The 22,099-nt window shown below is 32.9% G+C and overlaps 1 protein-coding gene across 2 annotated transcripts in view; it reads right to left on the bottom strand.

The window, feature by feature from the left end:
• Positions 1-2,551: 2,551 nt before the first annotated feature.
• TSC22D2 (TSC22 domain family member 2) overlaps positions 2,552-22,099 on the bottom strand; it is a gene marked incomplete at both ends in the record, with an annotated part of 43,462 nt that continues 23,914 nt past the window's right edge. For both annotated transcript variants that reach the window (XM_084230962.1, XM_084230963.1), the window contains 2 exons: positions 2,552-2,812; positions 3,763-3,814. In XM_084230962.1, coding sequence (XP_084087088.1) covers positions 2,552-2,812; positions 3,763-3,814 — 313 coding nt within the window. The remainder of the gene's footprint in view (positions 2,813-3,762; positions 3,815-22,099) is intronic.

The following is a 22,099-nucleotide window of genomic DNA, read 5'->3' as shown; positions in this document are numbered from 1 at the left end:
CTCTGCACCGAAAGTTGAGTATCTTCTCATTTTATTAAAATGAAAAATTTATTAACATTTAGGGTCCTTGATATATATTGCCAAATTACAAGATGTACACAGGAGTGTTTTAATTTTCCACATTAAATTGCCTTTCTGCTATTTAAGATGCAACAATTAGTTAAAAGTATTAATTTACACTTCTTTGATTATTAGAGGTTGAAACTTTAGAAACTGCCATTTATTTCTTCTGTGTACTATCCATGTTCTCTTTTCTATTGTGGCTCTTTTAAATGTAAACATAGTAATAATTGCTTTTAATTATCTTAAAATAACACCAGTTTCCTTTGTGATGATTACTTTTATGTTGATAGTTTCAATCCCCAGAGCAAAATTTCTGCATTTTCATCAAAAAACCCTCATTTTTTTCTAAGACTAGTTTTTCTCTGCTTGTATTACTAGTTAGAACCTGAAGGGCACACCTAATGAGCCATTTGGTTAGTATTTCGACATGGAAGCTTCACTCTCTCTCTCACCTGTGGTGCTCCACTTAAAAATCTTATTCCACATCACTAGGATTGCTTCTTTAAACCTATGAACTGAACTTTTTCTTTTATTTTTAATGGTACTCATTAACATTAAAATTATTTATATAGAATATATTCTGCAGTACAACCAGAATAAAAATATTTGGTAATCCCACATAAACAACCCTGATTTTATGCATTTAGTTTGTGGTTAATCTGATAAAGTTTTAATTTTAATAAAGAACACTTATTTATACTCTTAGCACAGAGAGCTAGCTGTTGTGGGTTCTCATTAATTCCTCATTCACTAGCTAGTTATAGATTCAGAGCATGTTAATTACTACAGGCACCTTTCTGAATTCAAGTAAAAGTTTTGGTAGACAAGGATTCCTCTTTAAATGTCAGTGACATGAGTATTGAGTACAAATATTGCTCACCATTCTTGCATTCTTTAAGTTATTTTTCTATGAAAATCTAAGAACTGTCATGAAGTCACTAGTAACAGGTTTTCATTTAAGGAATTGAACTGTGAAGATACAAATCTAGTCAAATTAAATTTTGAACACATATAGAGCCAAATATTTCAACAAAACTGCAGTTTAATTTCAGAAAATGTGTTAAAATATATATTTATACATCAATTTCTGACATACACTTAATGTGTTAGTATACACAAAATGATGCTTTCTTTTGAAACTGTATTTATGAAATGTACATTTTAATTTAAATACTCAGTATACACTGCACTTAATCTGCCATGTTGCATTTATTAAATACATTAAAATCTGCAATGTAACAAAACATTTTCTGCATACGAAATTCAAAACACCATTTTAAATGAACAAAAAGATGGCTCACTTCATTTTTTTTAATAACTAGTGTAGAGTACACTAGGTCAGCTCCACCGTACTACCTGTTCGTTCTTTTTTTATTTAACATTGTTCACAGACTAGTACATATTACAATAAGAGTGCTGGATAAAAACATGAGGTACGAAAGTGGTTCAAAGATTATAGGTCATGCAGATCATGCTAGACAGCAAAGAAAATTGTGACCGAGAAAACACTAAATAAAAATACATAAAGAATGTGCATTATAAAAAAAAAAAAACAAAAACAAAAACAAACTATTACACAGCTTTGCTTCTTTGGTTACAAAGTAGGTTGAACAATTTCACAGCTTTTTATTCCCACCCGGAAAAAAAAAAAAAAAAAAAGTCATACGAAATGTCAAAAAGCAGAGGAATCGTGGCAATTTCTCTATTAGAAAGTAGAAACAAATGAACAGTTTTCTTCATCAAAATAGCCCAATTATTTATTATACCACAATAACTGGTGACTACCTGTACAGTTGCACTATGTTCTTCATACTTACACTATACAAAATTTACATTCAAGCTGGGTCTTTACTACTGAAAATAAATACCAAAGGTAAATTGCCATTAGTGTTAGAAATATGCCAGGATTCTTTTGTTCAATTATTGCCTAAATGTTTTAGCTATTAAATGCAATCCTGTCTTTCAGTTCCTTTACTGATACTTATAATTATTCAAAAAAATTAAAAAATTCTGTGACATTGTTCATGTACATTATGAAAATAGCAGCCCTGTAAATAAATAAAACACAAATAAATGAAAACTTATATAGGCAAATGTTACTGATATTGAAAGAAAGTGGCTCTTTAGATGAACTGTTATTTATGTGATAGGAAGGCTCAGGGAAAATCCACGGGTAATGGAAACACGGAGAGCCACCAAGCTCTTAAAAGACCCCACTCATGCGCACCAGGTAGAATGCAGATGTTGCTTGCTTTGATAACCACCATCTATTAGTCTCCTTGTGTACTGATGACATAGAACTGGACATCAACAGTGCTGCATGACATCTCAAAGAGAGGAAAAGCTCTTGTAGAATGATTGTCTAATACTGAAAAGGCCAAACACACAACCGAAGCATGGCTACTTGCTTTCGTATAAAGTGGAAAGAACACCAGTGGCACACAGGGATAGATTGCTTTCAGTTTTTTCTTAACGAGGCAAGAAAGCTTTATGCTGAGGAGACATTCGGCTGCTGTGGAGGTTGCGTTGGCTGCGGAGGCTGTGCTATCACTGCTTGCTGTTGAGAAGTGCTACCAGGATTGGCCTGTTGGGTTGGGAGTTGGGATAATTGATCGTTGTTTGAAAGAGATTTTAACAGTGCATTTTCTCGTTCAAGTAAAGAGTTTCTTTCAACTAATTCTTTTATTTGTTCCTTTAGAACTTCCACTTCTTCTCTTACTGCATACATCAAATGGCTTTTCACCAGATCCTGTGAAAAACAAAATTAGGAATGTCAAAATCAGTGAAAGGGAAAGGTATTGCTCTTCAGTTGTAGCCTACCTAAATAAGCATGAAGTGGTTATATGTTAGTTTTCCTGCTTTTGTCCCCCCCCCCCCCCCCAATGTCTCTACTGCATCTTGCCTCTAAAGAAGATGGAATGGAATAAATCCAGTTTCTGACTAGGGCCGCAAGCCCTGCATTTTCCTTTAAGGTTTTGAGCAATTTCCAAAAATCACTAAAATTTAAGTAGCTCCTTAAATTGTCACAAGTTTGGAATATAAAGTTTAAAATCACATGCTTATCTGTTAGAAAAAGAGAAAACAAGGGTGTTAAACTGTCTGATATTACCCCAAGTCATAATACTGCTTTAAGAGATAAAAGCTGCCATTAAAGATTTTTTTTAACAGTTTAAGACTAGCAGCTCTTATTACAACCTATCTTGTTTATAAAAACTCGAATTGACTATTTTATACAGTATGAACAGAGTATCTTTAAGGGAACCAAAAAACTGACACCAGAAATCAGAACCAGAATCATCAGAAATAAGTGCATTTACTGAATCTGAGTAATAGTGCCTATAAATGATGCAAAAAAAGGATAATTTTCAATTAGACCTTTCATTTTAAAACTCTTGTCTCTATCTCTAATGCTAAAGTATTTGGGGGGACATAATATACTTTAATTACATGGCCCCCCCCTCCCCGCCCCAGGCCCTAACAATGGTACTGCATGAAACGTGAGATGCATAAACAGGAAAATATTTACTGCATTGGTATTTCAAGACTAAAAATTCTCAATATTCTAGCATCTTCAACTAAACATCATTATTAAAAAAACATAATTTGGTCACCTAAATAAACATTAGCTATTTCTTAGAAATGATAAAGCAAGCACTTCACAGAACCAACGATATTTGGGAACTATAAGCTTTTACTTACCATTGCTTGTTCTATTTTGTTGTCAATGGCTACACCACCTCCCCCAGATGCACTGGAAAAAATTAGAGTATTTCATTAAATTATTCTAAAAAATGTAACTTCCCTTCCAGCTAAAAGTAATTAAAAACATTTGTTTTACTTAAAACCAGAAAGTAATTTAAAATAGTAGTAAAAGTCTATTCTTGTAATTTCAGTACCCAGAGTTCTCATTTTGAAAATGAGGTTCTCAGTAAATAGATGACTTTTAAAAATCCTTTGTAGTTTCAACATTTTTAATTTGCCTATGACACAAATATGTTATTTTAAAAGTAATTCCCAATTCTATTTGGTAATTCTCAATTCAGTGAACTTTATTTAAAAGGATAAGTTTTGAATGAGCATACTCTTAAATTCTTCACTTACCAACTATATATCCTAATTGCCTTTAATGTGGAAATCCCAGTGATCACTTACTGCATTAAAATTCAGATGATATTTTTTTTCTCTACAGATTTGACACAGAAGGTTGAATAATTTTCTCCTCTCATATATTAAATATTAGGAGTAGTAAGGATCTATAGTCGTCCCTTGGTGTTTGGTAAACTCTGAAGAACAATTACTAGGTTTTTTCCCTTTGTAAAGACAAATCTGATACTTTAGGTATCAATACGTAAGAGGTTTTTAAATACTTTTTATACAAAACTTTAAATACTATTCATAAAGAATATCCCACCTAAAATAATTTAGGTGTTAATGTATCTGAAAGCTCTTACTTTAGATGGTGTTGACCCCTCAATGTTATGTCAGATTGATGGTGTGAAATATTCTGTCTAATGTAGTGGTCCCTATATGTAATTCACAGCAATCTGGTTATAATCGTGGTTTTACTACTACTACAGTCATCAGCAAATCAACTATTTAATTTCTCTGGACCTTAGTTTCCTCATTTATAAAATGAAGTGGCTGGTATCAATGCATCAATGGACTTTCAACTTCTAAATCTTTGAAATTTTGATCAATGTGGAAAACTTTAACAAGCAACCAATGCAAGACAATTGTAAAAACCCCAAAGCCTCACAAAAAGGGTTTATTGCTTTTTTTTGGGTAATTAAAATAAAATCAGTCAGCAAGTTTCCAGAGCATTCCCTTAGCTAAGGAACAATAAAATAACTACACTGCTATTCTTTGCATGCTGACCTAATAAACTCTAATCCTGACTCAGACCTCTTTTACAGCAACAGAGGAACTGGTGCAAAGAATAAATGGATCATGTTGAAATTATGTGTCCCTTAAAAAGCACTATTATTTTAATTTTGTTAAGCATTGCAATTTAACAAAATGAAATCAGCTGGAGAAACATTTACTGCTACTATAGTGACCTTTGGCTATTTTGAAGGTGTTTAAGAATTCTAGACCCTACTGTAGTGGTTCTCAAACTTTAGTATGTACCAAAGTCACCTGGAGGTCTTGTTAAAAACAGATTGCTGGGCTCCACTTCAGTTTCTGATTTAGCAGGTGTTGGGTGGGGCCCAGGAATCTGCATTTCTAACAAGTTTCCAGGTGTTCTGATTCCACAACCTGACCATGCTTTGAGAACCATAAGACAAAGAATTAAAAATAGCCTAATTATTTAAAAGTCTGGTATACAAAACCCTTCATGCATGACCTTGACCCTTGCCTTCAATGGTCTTCCCTCCTCTCATACTCCATCTGGTCTATTGTGTTAGTGTCCTATGTAACTATTTGCAGTCTGCAGAACATATGCTCTCTCAGGTTTCCATGGCTATGCAGAAACTGCTCCCTCAGCTGGAAATGGTCACAGTTCCAATTCATCTGGCTATCTTTTACTTATTCTTTAAGATGTTCCAGGGCCAACTCTTTTGTGATAGCATTTCTGATTTCCTAAGGTAGAGCTGATTACTCCATTCCTCCAATGATCCACTAATCTTCACAAATTTTTGTAAGTGCATATGACCAGGAGGGCAGAACAGCAAATTATGGTTCCCCTATATACTTACTGAGTGAATTCTGGAAAACTATTTAACCTTTGTAGACCTCAGTTTTTTCCATCTAAAACAATGTTTATATGCCCCAATTCATAAAACACCTGTGAAGTTTGAGTTTAAATAATACTGCCATTATTTACTCTACTAGACCAAGCTCCATTAGGGACATACCTAATCTTCTTCACCTTTGTGAGGACAAACAGTGCTTGACAAACAGGAGCTCAATTGCATAGTCAACATGATGATAATTAGATCTGAAACAATTAGAAGCTCATACTAGGAAGTTACCAGAAATTTTTGTGTTTGACTGTATCAGTTATTCTCAAGGTGAGGATCTAGCACAAGTATCACCTGGGAACTTGTTAGAAATGTAAATATTTGGTTCTACCCAGACCTACTACATTACATACTACTGAGGTGTGGCCCAGGAAATCTAGTTTAATAACTCCCCCAAACTGATTCTGATAAAAACTAAATTTGAGAACCACTGGTTTAAATAGCCTGATTTATAAGAAAGATATCAATTTGGTAGTCTTAAATAAACAACTAAGAGTATATTCTATTTCAAGACCCAAAACATGGCTAAAGAGTATCTTTCAAAGAGGGCAACACATTTTCTATTGTGTTCAAAATCAACATGATGGTTTGCGTTTCACACTCTTGTAAAGTAGGAAAGATCAACTGAGGCAGAATGAATGTTTTCTTCAGGTTTGCTCCTTTGCCCTTACGTTATAGTATTACATATTATTTTCATTTTTATTATTGTATTAACCATACATTATCTTGATGGTTTTATCCAGTTTTTTTGAATTTAAATTCTTTAAGGGAAGGCTTCCCAAGACTTTGTCACTATTAAACTATACTGTGCTAATATATTCTAAAGGCAAGGGACAGTTTTTAAAAAAAAAGCTGTTTACAATGGGCTACTCTTTTAGAGTCAAATCATACCATTATCAACCCTTACCAGATGAATAAAAACTATGGCTATGGAAAGAATGGACAGGAATATATATTTTCTGTGGGGGAAAAGGCAAGAAGAATGGCTACATTAATTTTTATGACAAATTTTTATTTACTTGTAAGTGCAATGCTCAGAAGAGCTAAATGAGCTTGAATTTAGTGTTTAAGTAAATTACAATCACATTCACAGGAAAAGTAAAACTCAAAGTATCAATGCTAGATAGGGTTGTCAGAAAAGTCATGATGTATCTTTTATGGTTTTGAAGCAAAAATACATCATGATTTTCCCAACCACCCAACACAAGTAAGACTGCTTGATGTTCCATACTGTTCATTTCATTTTATCCTGACTGGCTACCACCACAGCTTTTCTTCCCAGGCCTCCTTACTCTTACCACAATAGATTACTTGCAACCTCAATGAGAAGACAAGAGGTCAGATAAACCTCTGGCTTCACACGTTTTCTACATTTTCATCCTTCTTAATAGGCTAACTGCTTCATCAAAGCTTCAAAGCTCAGCGATTCTGCAAATCATCCAAATCATCCCATCTTTCCTCCCTAAAAATTCAAATCAGTGAAAGGAAAGTTAGGCTAACTTGGTTTCACAGTTATTAAAAAATCTTTTGAGACAAACTTTTCTTTATCTGTATTAATAATGTGGACAGCACTATCATGGCTACTTGTTTAAAACATAAATAATGCAAATTTCTTCTCTATTTTAAAGTGGTCACATTTTGACTATCTTCTGTTCTTCCAATACAAATGCTAATTAACAGTGACAAAGTAGACAAAAAGAACACTAATCACTGCCCCACTGTATGGCAGACACATCACCTTAGAGTCCTTACAACAAGCCAGAGCTACACTCTGTTTACACTGATGAAACTAAGGTCAAGTAACTTGCTCCAAGACACAACGCTAGGAACAGGATTCAAACCTATCAAAACAAAATCTAATTAAAATCAAAACACATGCTTTTTGTATCCTAATAATAAGACTAGGAAAGGAAAAAAGCAAGTATCTACAATGATCTAAAAGAAATTCAGAGCTATATGTATATATTATGAAGAGTAACTTTAAGCACCAAGTATTAAGCATGGATCCAAAAATTAAACTATGTTCATAATATGCCATTTATCTTACCTAGCACATTCCTAGAAGAGGTACCACTCTGAGAACATGGGAGGTAACGTCTTGGAAAAGACACTTAGCTCATTGATCTTTAGACAGGCCTTATAGTTTACTACTCATTAACAACTAAAATGTTCTATTGGTCTGTTAGAAAGCTGATGATACCTTAAAATTGTATGCCTCTATATGCAAGGTGTTGTAAAAATATCTTTTTTTTTAAAAAAAAAAGAGCAAGGGCTTGACTCAAAGACGCATACTTTCTGGGTTGAGTTACAATCAAAATTTTCTAATTATAGGAATTTCCCAAATTACAAAATCAAATATTTTGTATTAAGTACAAAATTCTTTGAGTTGGCAAATCTGACATATTTATACTTCAATTCCCTCACCCAAACCAGGTAAAAATGATTCTTCATAAACTCACAAGCAGAAGCTACAACCTTTCTTGGAGGCCAGTCTAAGAATAATGTACTGTTTCTAGTAAATTATCTACAACCTTCATCCCCCTCTCACATGCCACAATACGTTCTACAGTAACATCATCATTATTAAAGTACATTACTTTTAATCTGAATGTTTTGCCTCTTCACTAAGCAATGCATGTTTTGTTTTAGAAAGTAACTGTTGTCACTGACTGCAAAAAAAAAAAAAAATAACAACATAACACTCATCTAATGAATCTATGGTTCAAGTCTTAGAAGGATAAATAGAATAAAAATATCACTCTTTTGTAAGAGGAATTTAAAGTTTATAGTTTAACATAATTTAAGAGTAAATAATGATTATCCTTCCAAAAAAGAGCCTACACAAATAAAATTCAAGTAGATTTAATCTCTGGCCATGTGCAAAATTCTTAAGATTATGAATAAAATCACCAGATGAAGTTAATAGTAAATTAAAAACTCAAAATTTTACATATTCTAATTAGTGATTCATAAGTTCAACACATGTAAAGACTATTTTGTGATTTAAAAACTCACAAAAATGCTCTATGGAGAGTTTCATTATTAGTAATGCAAAATAAGCAATTTTTGTGGATCATAAAAGTTATTATTCATGCCAGGCAAGTATGTAAAATGGCTGTTTGCAAAACTAAATGTTATTAATTTTATCAAGTAACCAGTTTTACAATGGTGTAAAAAAAGCTTTTACCAAGAACTATTAAAAGCCCAAATTAAATGTTTATATCATGATTGACATTTATTTTTAGCATCTACAAAACCTTGCTCACCCATGCCCTCAGCATGTTTTAAATTCATCTATTACTAATTAATTTTAGGTCAAATTCCTGGGCTAGAAAATAAATGTTTTAAAAAGTTTGCTTGCTATGTAATGCATCAGCATCAATTTTCTGGTTTTGCTGTTGTACTACAGTCATGTAAAATGTTACCACTGGGGGAAGAGTACCTGGAACCAAGGTCCCTTGGTTTTTTTTGGGGGGGGGGGGGCAACTCCTTATCTCTATTTCAAAATAAAAGTGAAAAATATACACAAAAGGTAGGTGATTAACCAAAGCCTTCCTTTCTCCACCTCAGACCACCTCTGTTCAAGTCAACCCTATTGTTTGTATTAATAGCCTTTTAAAAAAACTCATTTATGGAGAATTTTTTAAATATGCTTTTTAAGTGGGAGAGGCCTTTCTAGTATGCCTAAAAATATAGGAAGATGGAAAACCTTTTCAATAATTTTCCTGAAGAAATAAAATGTACTTCTAGAAATCTGTAAGAGCCAAAGCTTAATGGAAAAATGGGTAGAGTTCACATGGACAGTTAACCAAGATGAAAAAAAAAAGGCATGAAAATATACTCAACATTTCGTTCATAATAAAAATATAGATTAAAGCTACAATGTAATCAATACCATCTCTCTAATCAGACTGGCAGACATACAAAATTTTAATATTTTGTTAGTGAGGCTGTGAGAAAATGAGCCTTCGCATACATTGCTGGTACAAGTGGCACAGTGTTATAATTCCTATAGAGAGCAATTTTGTTTTATCCCTAACACAATTTTACACACACACACACACACACACACACACACACACACACTTATTCATTCTTTGAGCCAGCCATCCTACACCTGGGGATTTATCCTATTGTTATTTCTACATACATAGGAAGTAATGTGTTTATAATGCTACATATTACACCACTGTGTTGCAAGGCTTTTATCAATGGGGAACTGACTGTAAATCATGGCACAGTCATCCATTCAACTTACTAAAAAAACCCCAAAAAACCTCTTAACAATAAAAAAACCCCACTAAAACCCACAAAGATACTTTTCTCTGTGCTATAAGACAACAATGTATCTTGGAGATCTTTAAAAGTAAAGGTACAGATACGAGTAAATTATTTGTGTGATGGGAGATAATACATATTTGCTTAAATATGAATAAAGAAACTGGAAGTATATTCACAAAATCTATGAAAGTGTATCTGTTTAGGAAGGAAAGTAGCTAGGGGGCAGGGATAGAAGCAAGACTACTTTCACTGCACTTTGGAGAATACTGACTGACACATTCCAAAATGAAAACGACTCATGAAGGAGTTATTACCCTGTACAGTGTTAACCCAAGATATGAACAAAAGGCAGGAAAAGTAACAACAGGAACCAAGAAAAAGGGGAAAGAAAGGAACAGAAGAGCCAACAACTCCACTTTCTTTAGAACTATTTCATTCTGCAAGATAAGGTATTAATGACTGTTGCAATAGGCACCATCACAACGTGATATTTGTGATTTGTAAAACTTAGTTCCTTGGTTTAGGGTGAATTATAACCACTCAAAATATAGTGTACATAATGTTTATAACTCTTAGTATAGTTATAAACAGAATAGTGGTTGTGGTTCTGGTAAGTGCATAGTTGACGTTTGTGGTAAACATCTATGATACAACAGGCTATGTAAACAATGTATATTAAAAATGCTTTCCAAAGGTATAGACAGCATTAAATTTACCTTTTTTTAAATCACTTTTTTTTTTTTAAAGATTTATTCATTTATGCACACAAGAGCTGGGGTACAGGCCAGAGATGCTGGGGGGGCGGGTGAGAGGATTCACCAGAGACAGAGCGGGAACAGAACAGGCAGACTGACTGAAATACACTGCTGAGGGGAGCAGCAGGCGAGACAGGAGAGGTCTGCTGTGCCATGTGGGTTTCTCCCTGGCCGGTGGGACTGAACTTGTGCTGCAGAGGCTGCGGATTGCTTCATAGTGCGGTGCTTAACCCCTTGTGCCACCAGGGAGGCCCTAAATTTACCTTCTTTTTTCCAGATGTTTTCCATTCCAAACTACATTTTGGGGATATCAAATTCTTAATTCTTGGTTATAAAATTCTTAAAAGGGCTACTCTAAGTAAACTTAATTTTAAAACTAACTAAACTAAAAATTTATTAAAACACTCAAGATAGAAGATGTAAAAATTCATTCTTGACAAACTGGAGAATACAAGAATAAGATATGCATAGCCATTTTACCACTGTCAGCCAAATATTCAAAATAAAAAAGTAATTACTATTCCACTATTTTAAGTTAAATACAAAAAATGTTAACATATCCTATCTACTTAAGGTAAAAAAGGAGTTTATGCACTTGGTAGTTATTTCTTACTAGGCTGACATTAGGCAAGGTTTGACAGAATGAAAAAATTTTCCTTCTTCTGAGTCAGACTGATAGGTGAAAGGGTGTGAGAAAGGGGTAGGAAGAAGGTGGCATTTTCCTCAATACTCCGATGATTACATTTATAGCAGGCTCTTGAAGGAGATTTCATTGTACTGTTTACACAGCAGCAAGAGGTAATTTGATGATTATATACATCATTTCTGGGGAATAAAGGATACAGAGGCAAAGGGGCTTAAGGCAAATAAAAATTTGACAGTATACTCTTGGTTACTTTAATTTACCTCCTGCAGACCTGGAAAAATTTAGGGCTGACAATGGACTGTAGATACCCTGGCACCTCAGAAGTAAGGGGAGGATTTAGAAAGGATTTCAAATTTTGCCAAATGATGTCTAATAAAAGCTAATGTTTAACTTCTAAAGATATCAGAATTTAGTGATTAAAGTATAATTTAATCTAGTTATAGATCTGTATTTCTCATGCTAATTTTAAGTATTATCTTCCCTAAAAACACAAAATTTAAATAGAGAAAAACTGCAAATTTTCAACTTGACTGAAGATATTAAAAGCACATAATGGTTCAAATTATTTGAGCTGTTTTAGGAAAAGGATAAAGATTAAGAAAAGATCTTGTAGCGTAAGGTCTATGTTTAATAGTCATTTTATAGTAAAGATAATTCATCTTTAAAAGGTTAACAAAAAGAATTCTTTTCCTTTGACTATAAGGAAATAATAGCAGTTTTGCTACCTAAGGACATTTTCATGGTGTAAGTGTATGAAAATGAACAAAACTGGAAGAACACAATGAAAAAGAATGTTATGGTAAATAAAATGTAGGGCTTTTTTAAGATTTGTGTTTCATTTCAGAGACCAATAAGCACTGAATACATTTTCACCCTGTAATGGTTCTATTATGAAAACAACCTTTTTTATGAAGTTAAATTAAGTAACATTTCTAAAAGTTAACTCAGAATTATTCAGCAGTGGCATAAAAATAGGGCAAAGGGGGAAAAAAATCAGAAACTAGTTTACTAATGGAGGACAGTTAAGTTTATTTCTAATGCTAACCTTTACTTTCTTCTCCACATTCCAAATGCCTGTTCAATTTTTAAACTAGGTTATGCTAAACTTCTTGAGACACTCCAGTTTGCTTCCAGTCTTCGCTCATACTGTTTTTCACTCTCGAAACACATCTGTGGAAATCCTACCATTCTTTTACAGGTATCAGCTAAATATTTCTCTATTCTGTAAATGCTTTTCTAATCCTTCCAGAAGACACACACACCACATTACTATTATGGCAATAGCCACAGAGATTGTGACACTTACCAGATTAACAGTTGAATCTACCATCTTTCAAATTTCTATGTGCTGTGCAAAATCTACCATGAGGCTGGTAGCCACCCACTAAATAATGTATATACTTTAAGAAGTCTGAACTCACAAACTGTATACTTAGAGGCTCAGTCCTGGTATATTTATTACTTGTTACTTTGTCTTTGGGGCTTTTTTTTTTCTATCTATAACATAAGATAGCTGTATCGGATGATCTTCGGAGCCATTTTTCTACATTCAACGGCAAAACTGACTTTTCCTAAGCAGTCATTGCTATCTAATGGAAATTGGTAATGCTATCAAACTGAATTCAAAAAAGCTGGGAAAGATTTTTTTAATCTGTTCCTCAGTATCAGTCTGAAATTAAGCCTGCCATTGTGCTATTGTTCCCTAGTACCTAATTCATACATTGAGGTTATCTAAATTCTTGTGGAGGCAATTATAACCCACTTTGACTCCTAGATCATAATATCTCATGTTTATTATCTTCCTATATTGTCACATCTCAGTAACATTTATCCATCCAGATGACATTTGTAAAAAATGATAAATTCCAATCTGTCTTCACTGAACAATGCCCAAACCTAACAAATATTGGATGGAAGAATATGATGCTGGACAGTGTCCACTGGTGGGAAGATCACTAGATGTGGATTAGTTATCTGTCACAGCTTGGCCTCATCTCAGATTCACTATGTCTTTAGGGAAGTTACTTTCATTGGGCTTTCTGCTTCATCATTTAGTTCCAAAGACTTTTATATATCTTGGTATAACCACCCAGATGTATTTTTGTATGTGTGGGCTTATATGCGGGAAAGACCATAACTTTCAGCACAGGTCTTGAAAAAAGGGAATTCCTAAGCAAGCAAAGGCCAAGAGGACACTGCTTGGTCAGAGGCATAAAGGCAAGGTAAAATGGAATAGTTTTTACAATTGAAGCATAGGGAATTCGTAAGAGATCAGAGTGATGATAAAGGACTCACCTATAATAAAGAAAATGCCAGGCATGACTGGAGTTTTTAGCTTGGAGCAACTAAGAGTGGGTAGATGGTTAATCTGAGTGGGGAGATTGTTAATGTGTCACTGGAAGGTGGCTACATTTTTGGGAGAAGGAGTGGCAGAGGAATCTTGGAATAAAGATGACAAAATGAGAAATTTAAGTTTCACTTGAGACTGTTGAATTTTGAGGTATCTGGAATATAGATCTTGGTGGAGAAACACACAAAGCAGGAAATAGGCCTCTAGAACTCAAGAGTAATCTTTCTCCTAGGAGTCTAGATTTCAGCGTTGTCAGAATGTAGGACGTAGCTCAAACTGAGAAGATGAGCTTGCTTAAATAGTGAGAAGAAAAATGGAGTCCAAACATTGGAGAAAAGCAATGTGAAAAAAGTTAGGAAAGAAGATGGATTTGGGAAGAAATTCCCATTCATGGGAAAGCTAATTATTTCTTACAATCTCATATTTGCCTCTTCTTTCTCAAGAATTCTATGTACTATTTTACCTATCAAAAGTTATTTTTGAACAACAAATCCTCCCATTCCCACAATGAGGCTTAACCAAATGAGTGAAAATGAAGATTATTCCTTTCAGAATGTGAAATGCTAAATACTAGTTAGTAGGATGTAAGTTTGTTCATCTTATAGCTAATCTTTTCATTTATGGCTACTTCTTAAAAAGGCACAGAAATGTTTAAAAAGTTTTATAGAAAAAGCATAATTCTATGGATAACATATTTAACACACCTGAATTATACTGGGTTAGTTCTTAGAATTATTTGACCAAAAAACCCAGTTTTTTTTCCCCTAGGTTATTAATTAAATGTTCTTGCCACCTTATGTTTACTTTCTTAATCTGTCTCCGATGTCCAGGGATAACAATAATAGTAACAAAGGACTTTATCAGGAAGCTGTTTCAAAATAGGGATAAACCGAGAAGAATGAGTCTCGTGAGATTTTAAGAGATAGATGCCTTCTTCTGATTTAGACTAGAGACAATACAAAGACAGTCATCCTCCCTGAATGAAATGAACAGAATATCATATGAGGGAAAATAATCAGGTGTATATTACTTTTAATAAATCAATGAAAGTTTTCCATGTAGGAAGTCTTAAAAATTTAGAATGGCTTGGGTTTGGGAGCAAATAATTGAATTGCTCATCTTTAATGCAAAGAAAGTATGTGAATAGGCCCGAGTTGAAAGTTGTCTAGGTTTTCAGAGTACTAACACCTGGTGTAACTGTTTTTCTCTTTATTTCATTCTGGGGGCAGACACTCTGGGTATAAAACAGCTTATCTCTTAGCAGCAGCCTTAGCAAAAATTAGAATTCTTGAGAATAATAGAATGGTTTAAGAACATAAGTTTTGGAATTAGACAATCTGGTATTAAATCTCAATCCCACTACTTACTCATGGGGTGATCCTATCAAGTTTAACATACTGAAATCAGTTTGTTCATCCATAAAATGGAGTCAAAGATATATATATTTCAAAGGATTGCTGCTTATAATAGTTAAGCCCTTTAAAAATTTTAGATCTTTATGTTATTTGGATCAACTTGGAATTTGACATTGTATAAAGTATACTATACTATCCCAGCATACCTTAAATTTACAATAAAAGCAGTGAGGCACAAATAAAAATCAATTACGATTATTAAAAAACAAATATTTGTATTTGTTTTACCCCAAGGAATGAAATAATCATAGTTATTCCTTAAATTTACTTGATATCCTCAATTACTCAAATTGTAAAGATATGATGCACTCGAAAAACTTATGCTAGTAAAAATTGTTTTACTTGAGATTTAAACTTACATTAATATTTATTAAGCAAAGCATTTCTGTAGCTTGAACTAATAGAGTTCTACTGTTCTGGTTTAGGATCTCAGTGTCTCACTGCTTAGAATAAAAATAATCTAAGCAGTGGGAAATTTTTCAAAAGGACCCTGAGTTAGAATTGAATTAATTTAATTGATGACCACTTTCAAAAAAGTGGTTAGCCTAAACTAACTCTGCCTTTCTTTAATTTTAAATATTACTATAAAATAAATCAAACAATGGGGCTAGTTTTAGTCTTGTTTTGTTTCTAAACCATGTGTTACTCTAATTGAGAATCAGTTTTAGAGCCACCTAATTCAAAAAAGGGATTCTGGTGGACAAAAAAGAAAAATAAAGTAAAATAGCATTACTACAAAAATTAAAGAGCTGTAAGGCTTTCTTTCACTCAAGCAGAACTATACTCAAATAGGTACATGTTCAGTGACAGAAAGTTTCAACTCGGGCCTATAATCTATAATATAGATTTGGTGAATGACAGTATTTTGTAATAGTTTACATACATCAATTTGTATAAAATCTATATTATATCATGACCTGAAATTTGTTAAATCAACTTAGATTGTAAAAAGACTCACCTGAAATGTGATGCCTCACCTACATTCACTTTGCTCTCTTCCTTTCATGCCAATCAGTCCCACTTCTCTGATTCTTAGAAAAATAAATTTTGATTTGGTGCCTGTATTGACTATTTCCCCTTGAATTACACCTTAAAGGTGGGAAATTTGTCCATCTTAAGGTTCTTCTTACTGCAACATTCTGCATATAACTGATATTAAATATTTAAAGAAAAAGATGAAATAAACTTACGTTTTTCAACATATTACCTAATTATATATTTTGTAAGCTCGCCACAAACCATGTTGGGTTTATCATGTGGAGACAAAAAAGAAATTTACTTGCTATTTAAACTATTAGGGACTAATTTGAAGGGTGTCACTGGAACACAGCAAAAATGAGCAGACCTCATAAGAAATTTTTTTTTCTCCCTCATAAAGACAGTTTAAACAAAAAACCAAAAACCTCTTGGTGATATTCCTTGTGACAGGTTTTGAGTGAGGAGGAAGAAAGTATAACCATTTCTATATAATATGGTCAATTGAAGTAAAAAAAAAAAATCTGAGGAATAGAAAAGTTAGTGCTCTGTGGACTTTCAGGTTACTTCTGCTGAAATCATGAGAGTGAAACTCAGCAGTTTTATATATGGATATGGCAGTGACAAAGTCAGAGAGTCATGGTGGAAAATAAAATGGGCTTCAAAGACTTTTAAGGATCTTCTGGATAAAAACCTCAACTAAGACCTTTCCATCTTAGAATCATAGGTTTAGGAAAAAACTGTTTTGTAAATACAGCCAAAGACGTAATTGTATAATTATACTTCATAACTATGTACCTGTGGGTTCTCTCAATTGCCCAATACCATTTTCTGTAGACAATTACAATAGAGTCTAAAGGGACGAAGTGAAAGAATTCTGAAGGCAGAAAGAGGAGGCCCAAAATCTTGCTGGTTTAATGACATCAGATAAAGACAATACAAATTGCCATGTCTTTAAAGTGGATTTAGATTTAGACTTAGACTTAAGATCTTAGATTTCACAATTATTTAGCCTCTACAGAAGATAATAATAGAACCAGGATCAGTATTCATTGAGATAATGTAGTAGTATCTGGCACAAGTTGATAAATACATGTTAATTATATAATTTGTATTAGTAAGGGATAGTGATCCAAATTTAAATATGAAATACACAAGAGATGCTGATTTAGGAATTATGTGATCTGGCTTTTATATCTGACTCTTATTTTTGACTGTATACAATAATATCTAATATTTTTTCCAGATAAAATAGTTTGTGGTGACACATTCCAGAGGGGCTTTAATGTATTTAAACATCAGATGCTGGGGCTACAGTAAGAAGCACAATCTCGGGATTAAATAGTTGACAGATTATAGAAAACAGACAAGTTAAAAGTGTGATAAATGCAAAGTCAGGGAAAGATTTTTAAGGATATTTTGAGGGCACAAACTAGATGTAGAGTCAAAAAAGAATGTTTAATACAGGAAGTGCCAGTTAGGTAAAGCAAAGGCCACACAATGTTCCAAGTAAAAAGAACTGTAGGTACATTTTGCCAAATTAGGAAATTCAAATAATGTAGCCAGTACCCAAATGACACAGAAACATTAATTCCAAAGAGCACCTGCACCCCTATGTTAATAGCAGCACTATTTACAATAGCTAAGCTTTGGAAACAACCCAAATGCCCAAAAATAGATGACTGGATCAAGAAGATGTGGTACATATACACAATGGACTATTACTCAGCAATCAACAAAGATAAACACATGCAGTTTGCAGCAACATGGATGGAGCTAGAAGGGCTCATGCTCAGTGAAATAAGTTAGAAAGAAAAAGAAAAATACCAGATGGTCTCACTCATAGCAGGAATTTAGAAAACCTAAATAAGGGACCAGGAAAAAGACTAATTAATACAAAGTAAAAATCAAAATCAACAAGCAACTATAAACCAGAGACACACTACGGGGGTGGAGGTGGAGGGTAGGGGACGGGGAGAGGAAGGATTAGGGTCAAAATAAGGGCGGGGGTGCAATTGTATGGGGAATATAACCAAAATGAAAATGCATATTGTGCAAAAATGAAAAATGATGTAAGAATTATATAAAATAAAATAGTTAAAAAAAAAAAAAAGAAGACTGCTACATTTCCACAGAAGAAAGACTATGACCTGAGTGGAGATGATAAAGAAATACACAGGATAGAGAAATGGCAGTACTCTGTAATTAACTGGCTTATGAGAGATCATTGAAGTTTGAATATAAAGAGAAATGCTAAGGTAATAAATTTGAGTACTTAGAGCATGTGAATGGCTTTATATGACAGATGACACACAAAGCCATCTATAATGTTATTAACAAGATAAGGAATGTGACAGAGAGGGTCTGGAAAGCATCCTGAGAATACCAACAATACTTAAAACCAAAGGACAAAGGAAATGCATGCCAAAAGGACTGAGAAGAAACAAGCAGAGAATTAAGAAAAACTGGAAGGGAAGATACCACATTCCTGTCATAATATCAATATAAAATTCAAAACCTATTATAGATCAGTATTTGTACAAATGGGTAAATATTTGAAATAGTAAAAATTATTTAAAAGCTATTAACCATTATTGCAACTATTACTATCCATGATATATCTGGAAGAGAGTATGTGAACACTGAGATAGTAATTGTGTTAAAAACTTAGTTTAGGTATGAATCTTCATATTCTATTTTTCAAACTTTCCATAGTTTTAATTTTGAGAAGATAAATTACTACTAAAGAAACTAGGATACAAATGTAATGTCTAAAAGAAGGTTTTCAAGACAGGACTCATGTCTTCTTTTTTTTAGATGTACATTTTTAACCAAGGACCTGAGGAAATTAAGTTTGTACTTAATGTACACATTACTTCAATTTAAGAATAAATAAATGCTATGGTTTTACTTGTTTTTGTTCTAACCAATATCATCACTGTGGATTTAACTGTAAACCGTGTTTAGACACAGAAATTATGTTATAAACACTTAAAAATAGGGAAAGGTTATTAGGTTTGGCAGTCATCTGAGAATAAAATTAAATGAAGCAAAAGCAGCAAATTCTTTGTGCAAACAAAGTAGATGCTTGATTAAAAAAAACCCATATATCCGTAATACAAATTTTGCCACAGAAATGTTTCATAAGCAGACATAAAAGATTTTTTACTAGAATTAAAACTAAGAGCAAACAGGAAACTGATGTAGCATTTAGTAGGGGGTTTTAGATGTGCTTTATCTTCCTACCCCAAGAAATATTGCAGCCCAAAGTAGCTATTAAAATGCTTTCCAGTGTTTGCTATTTATAAATCTTAAATATTAAAGAGTGAGTCCTTAATGGTTACACATAGCACAATACTATCAATTAAGTATTAGTACTTATCTAATATATACATCTTTTTAGTCATAAGCATTAAATTTGAATAGATGCTATTTTCTAATGCAATAAACAATTTTATATGGTAGGCAACTAATCAAATTTATTTTGTGGCAAGTGCTTTAAAAGATGGTTTTATGATAGATGGTAATTCATTATTATTTAAGTTCAAAGGGAATCAAATTTCTGTATTCACATATTCATAGAATGTAAAATTCTCCCTTACTTTATCTTTCTAGTTCTCTAGGGTTACTCTGCACACTCGCATAACAATTGAGAATTCAGTTAGAAAGCAAGATTTGAATCCTAGTTCTGTGACCTGAGCAAATTACTTAATCTCTATAATTTTTCAATTTCCTTCTCTACAAAGTGAGGCTACTGATAGTATCTATATAACATGGCTGTGAAAATTAAACAAGGTAACATGCATAAAATACTTAGTACAGAGCCTGACACATAGTAACCACTCAATAGAAAATACCTATGTGGAGAAATCTAATCAACACTTGACCACAGAGACTGACAGTATGAAATTCCTAACTGAAAGTAGCTTAGGCTCTAATGTGTTCCATCAGTGTAATGGTCACTTAAAATAAACTAGCCTCTTATAGCAAGAGTTGCAGAGTCAATGTACTCATTAAAAGTTTCTTTCATTAGTCACAGACTTAGGTTCTAAAAAAACCTTACTCTTTGAATACAAATATTCACTAGCAGTGTTCCTTACCAATCTTAGGATCTATGACAAATGTTCTGAACCTTTCATTGAAAACTGAACATAAAGTTCTACCCAAGATTACAAAGGGTTCATAATCTCTTGGAGTCCTTCCCTTGACTATTACACACAGATATCATAAAGAAAATTTTATTTTCCTAATTACCAAAGTAATGTAGCTTTATTATAAGATAATAAAACAAATCAGAATGGAGTAAGGGAAAGACTATTAGTTTTTCTGCGTTTCCTTTAAGACTACCATTGATTGCAAATACTGGTTTAAGAAAGGTAAGGTTATAGAATATTAACACAAAGTCATGGATATCATATCAGAAGCAATTGAGACTAGTATTCAAAAGAGAATGAGTGTGAGTGTATGTGCTTGTGTGTGCAGGGGAAGAAAATCATCTCTCTGATTAAGAATAAAAACAGAAATAGATAACGGTAGCCTGTTTAGATGGTAATTTCAAATAATCTTTGATAGATTTACAGGCTATGTGCACCACACTTTTCTACAAACTTGTACTTATAACATGGGTTTTTTCTTCCATCTGCGAAGTATGATGGTCTTCGGGTTGAAGATTAAAGGTACATCCTGATTTAAAGTGTATTATTCTAAGATTCTTCCTACAAAATACAGCAGTGCAAAACAAAGCAAAATAAGAATGTAAACAAAATTTCAGTCTTGTCTATGCAAAATAAAATTCTGAAAGGAAATGTTTCAATTTTTAGGGCATACAAAAATGTTTATCTAGTATATTTTCATTTGACATGGGAATCTTAAGTGTTCTCAGAGAATTGGGAAGAGAATTAAGAATCAGGAAAATTTTTTATTTTAGAAACATTTAGAAGAAAAATGTCTTTTACTAGGGAAAATAAAGTCCCCAAGGAAATAAAATAAATTCAGACTGTATTTTATGAGGAAAATGGATGTAACTTCTTTTTAAAATAAAAGATTATATTGTTCCTCAAAAATCTCCTGGGATAATAACTACAAAGTATTTGGGGCTGTTAACTACATGATAAGCATCTACAATAGATGCAATAGCAATATTTAAATAATCTTATGGTAATACAGGATTTCACTTTATTTAAAACACTATTTATTAAACACCACTGCAAAGATATGGCCATCAGCCACATGAGACTTCAAATGGATTACATACTCCAAGTATTTAAAATTCCAATTTTTACCTTATATTTAAATCTATACTCTTATACAATGTGCTCATTTTGTTCATAAATATTCATCTCAATACAATAACATCAGGTATAATACATAAAATCTAATCCATTAAGTCTTACCAATTTATGACCTGATGAGACACTCTTGTGGACAACATTCAGTCCTTAGAAGCTAGAATAACCCTCCAACCATGTGAGGGCATCACAACTTTTAAACTTTCGGCTTTCGATCATTATTATGTCACATTCCTCCTCCGATGCTGAATTCTAAAAAAAATTCTAGCAAAGAGTTTAAGTAAATAAGTGTTTTAATCAAATAGCCTTTAATATTCTTTTATAGCAAAGTTTTATGTTTTTACCATGATTACACAACTGATATTTTGTACTTAAGTATTTTTTAATGTAAAATAATTTCATATTTGATCTGGACACTTAAAACTTTAAATTTCAACATGGACTCTCAGGCCATCAGGAATACTTGTTAGTAAAGAGTCAAGGAGAAATGGAACCAATTAATGTTTAAGATCATGATCATGATCACTTAACACCATAACCGGCTATAGACAGCTTTGTTGTTCTGCAGAATGGCACCTGAGTTCT

Source organism: Talpa europaea (genome assembly GCF_964194135.1).
Source record: "Talpa europaea genome assembly, chromosome: 4".
Classification (NCBI taxonomy): domain Eukaryota; kingdom Metazoa; phylum Chordata; class Mammalia; order Eulipotyphla; family Talpidae; genus Talpa; species Talpa europaea.
This window is presented reverse-complemented; position numbering and strand designations above follow the sequence as displayed.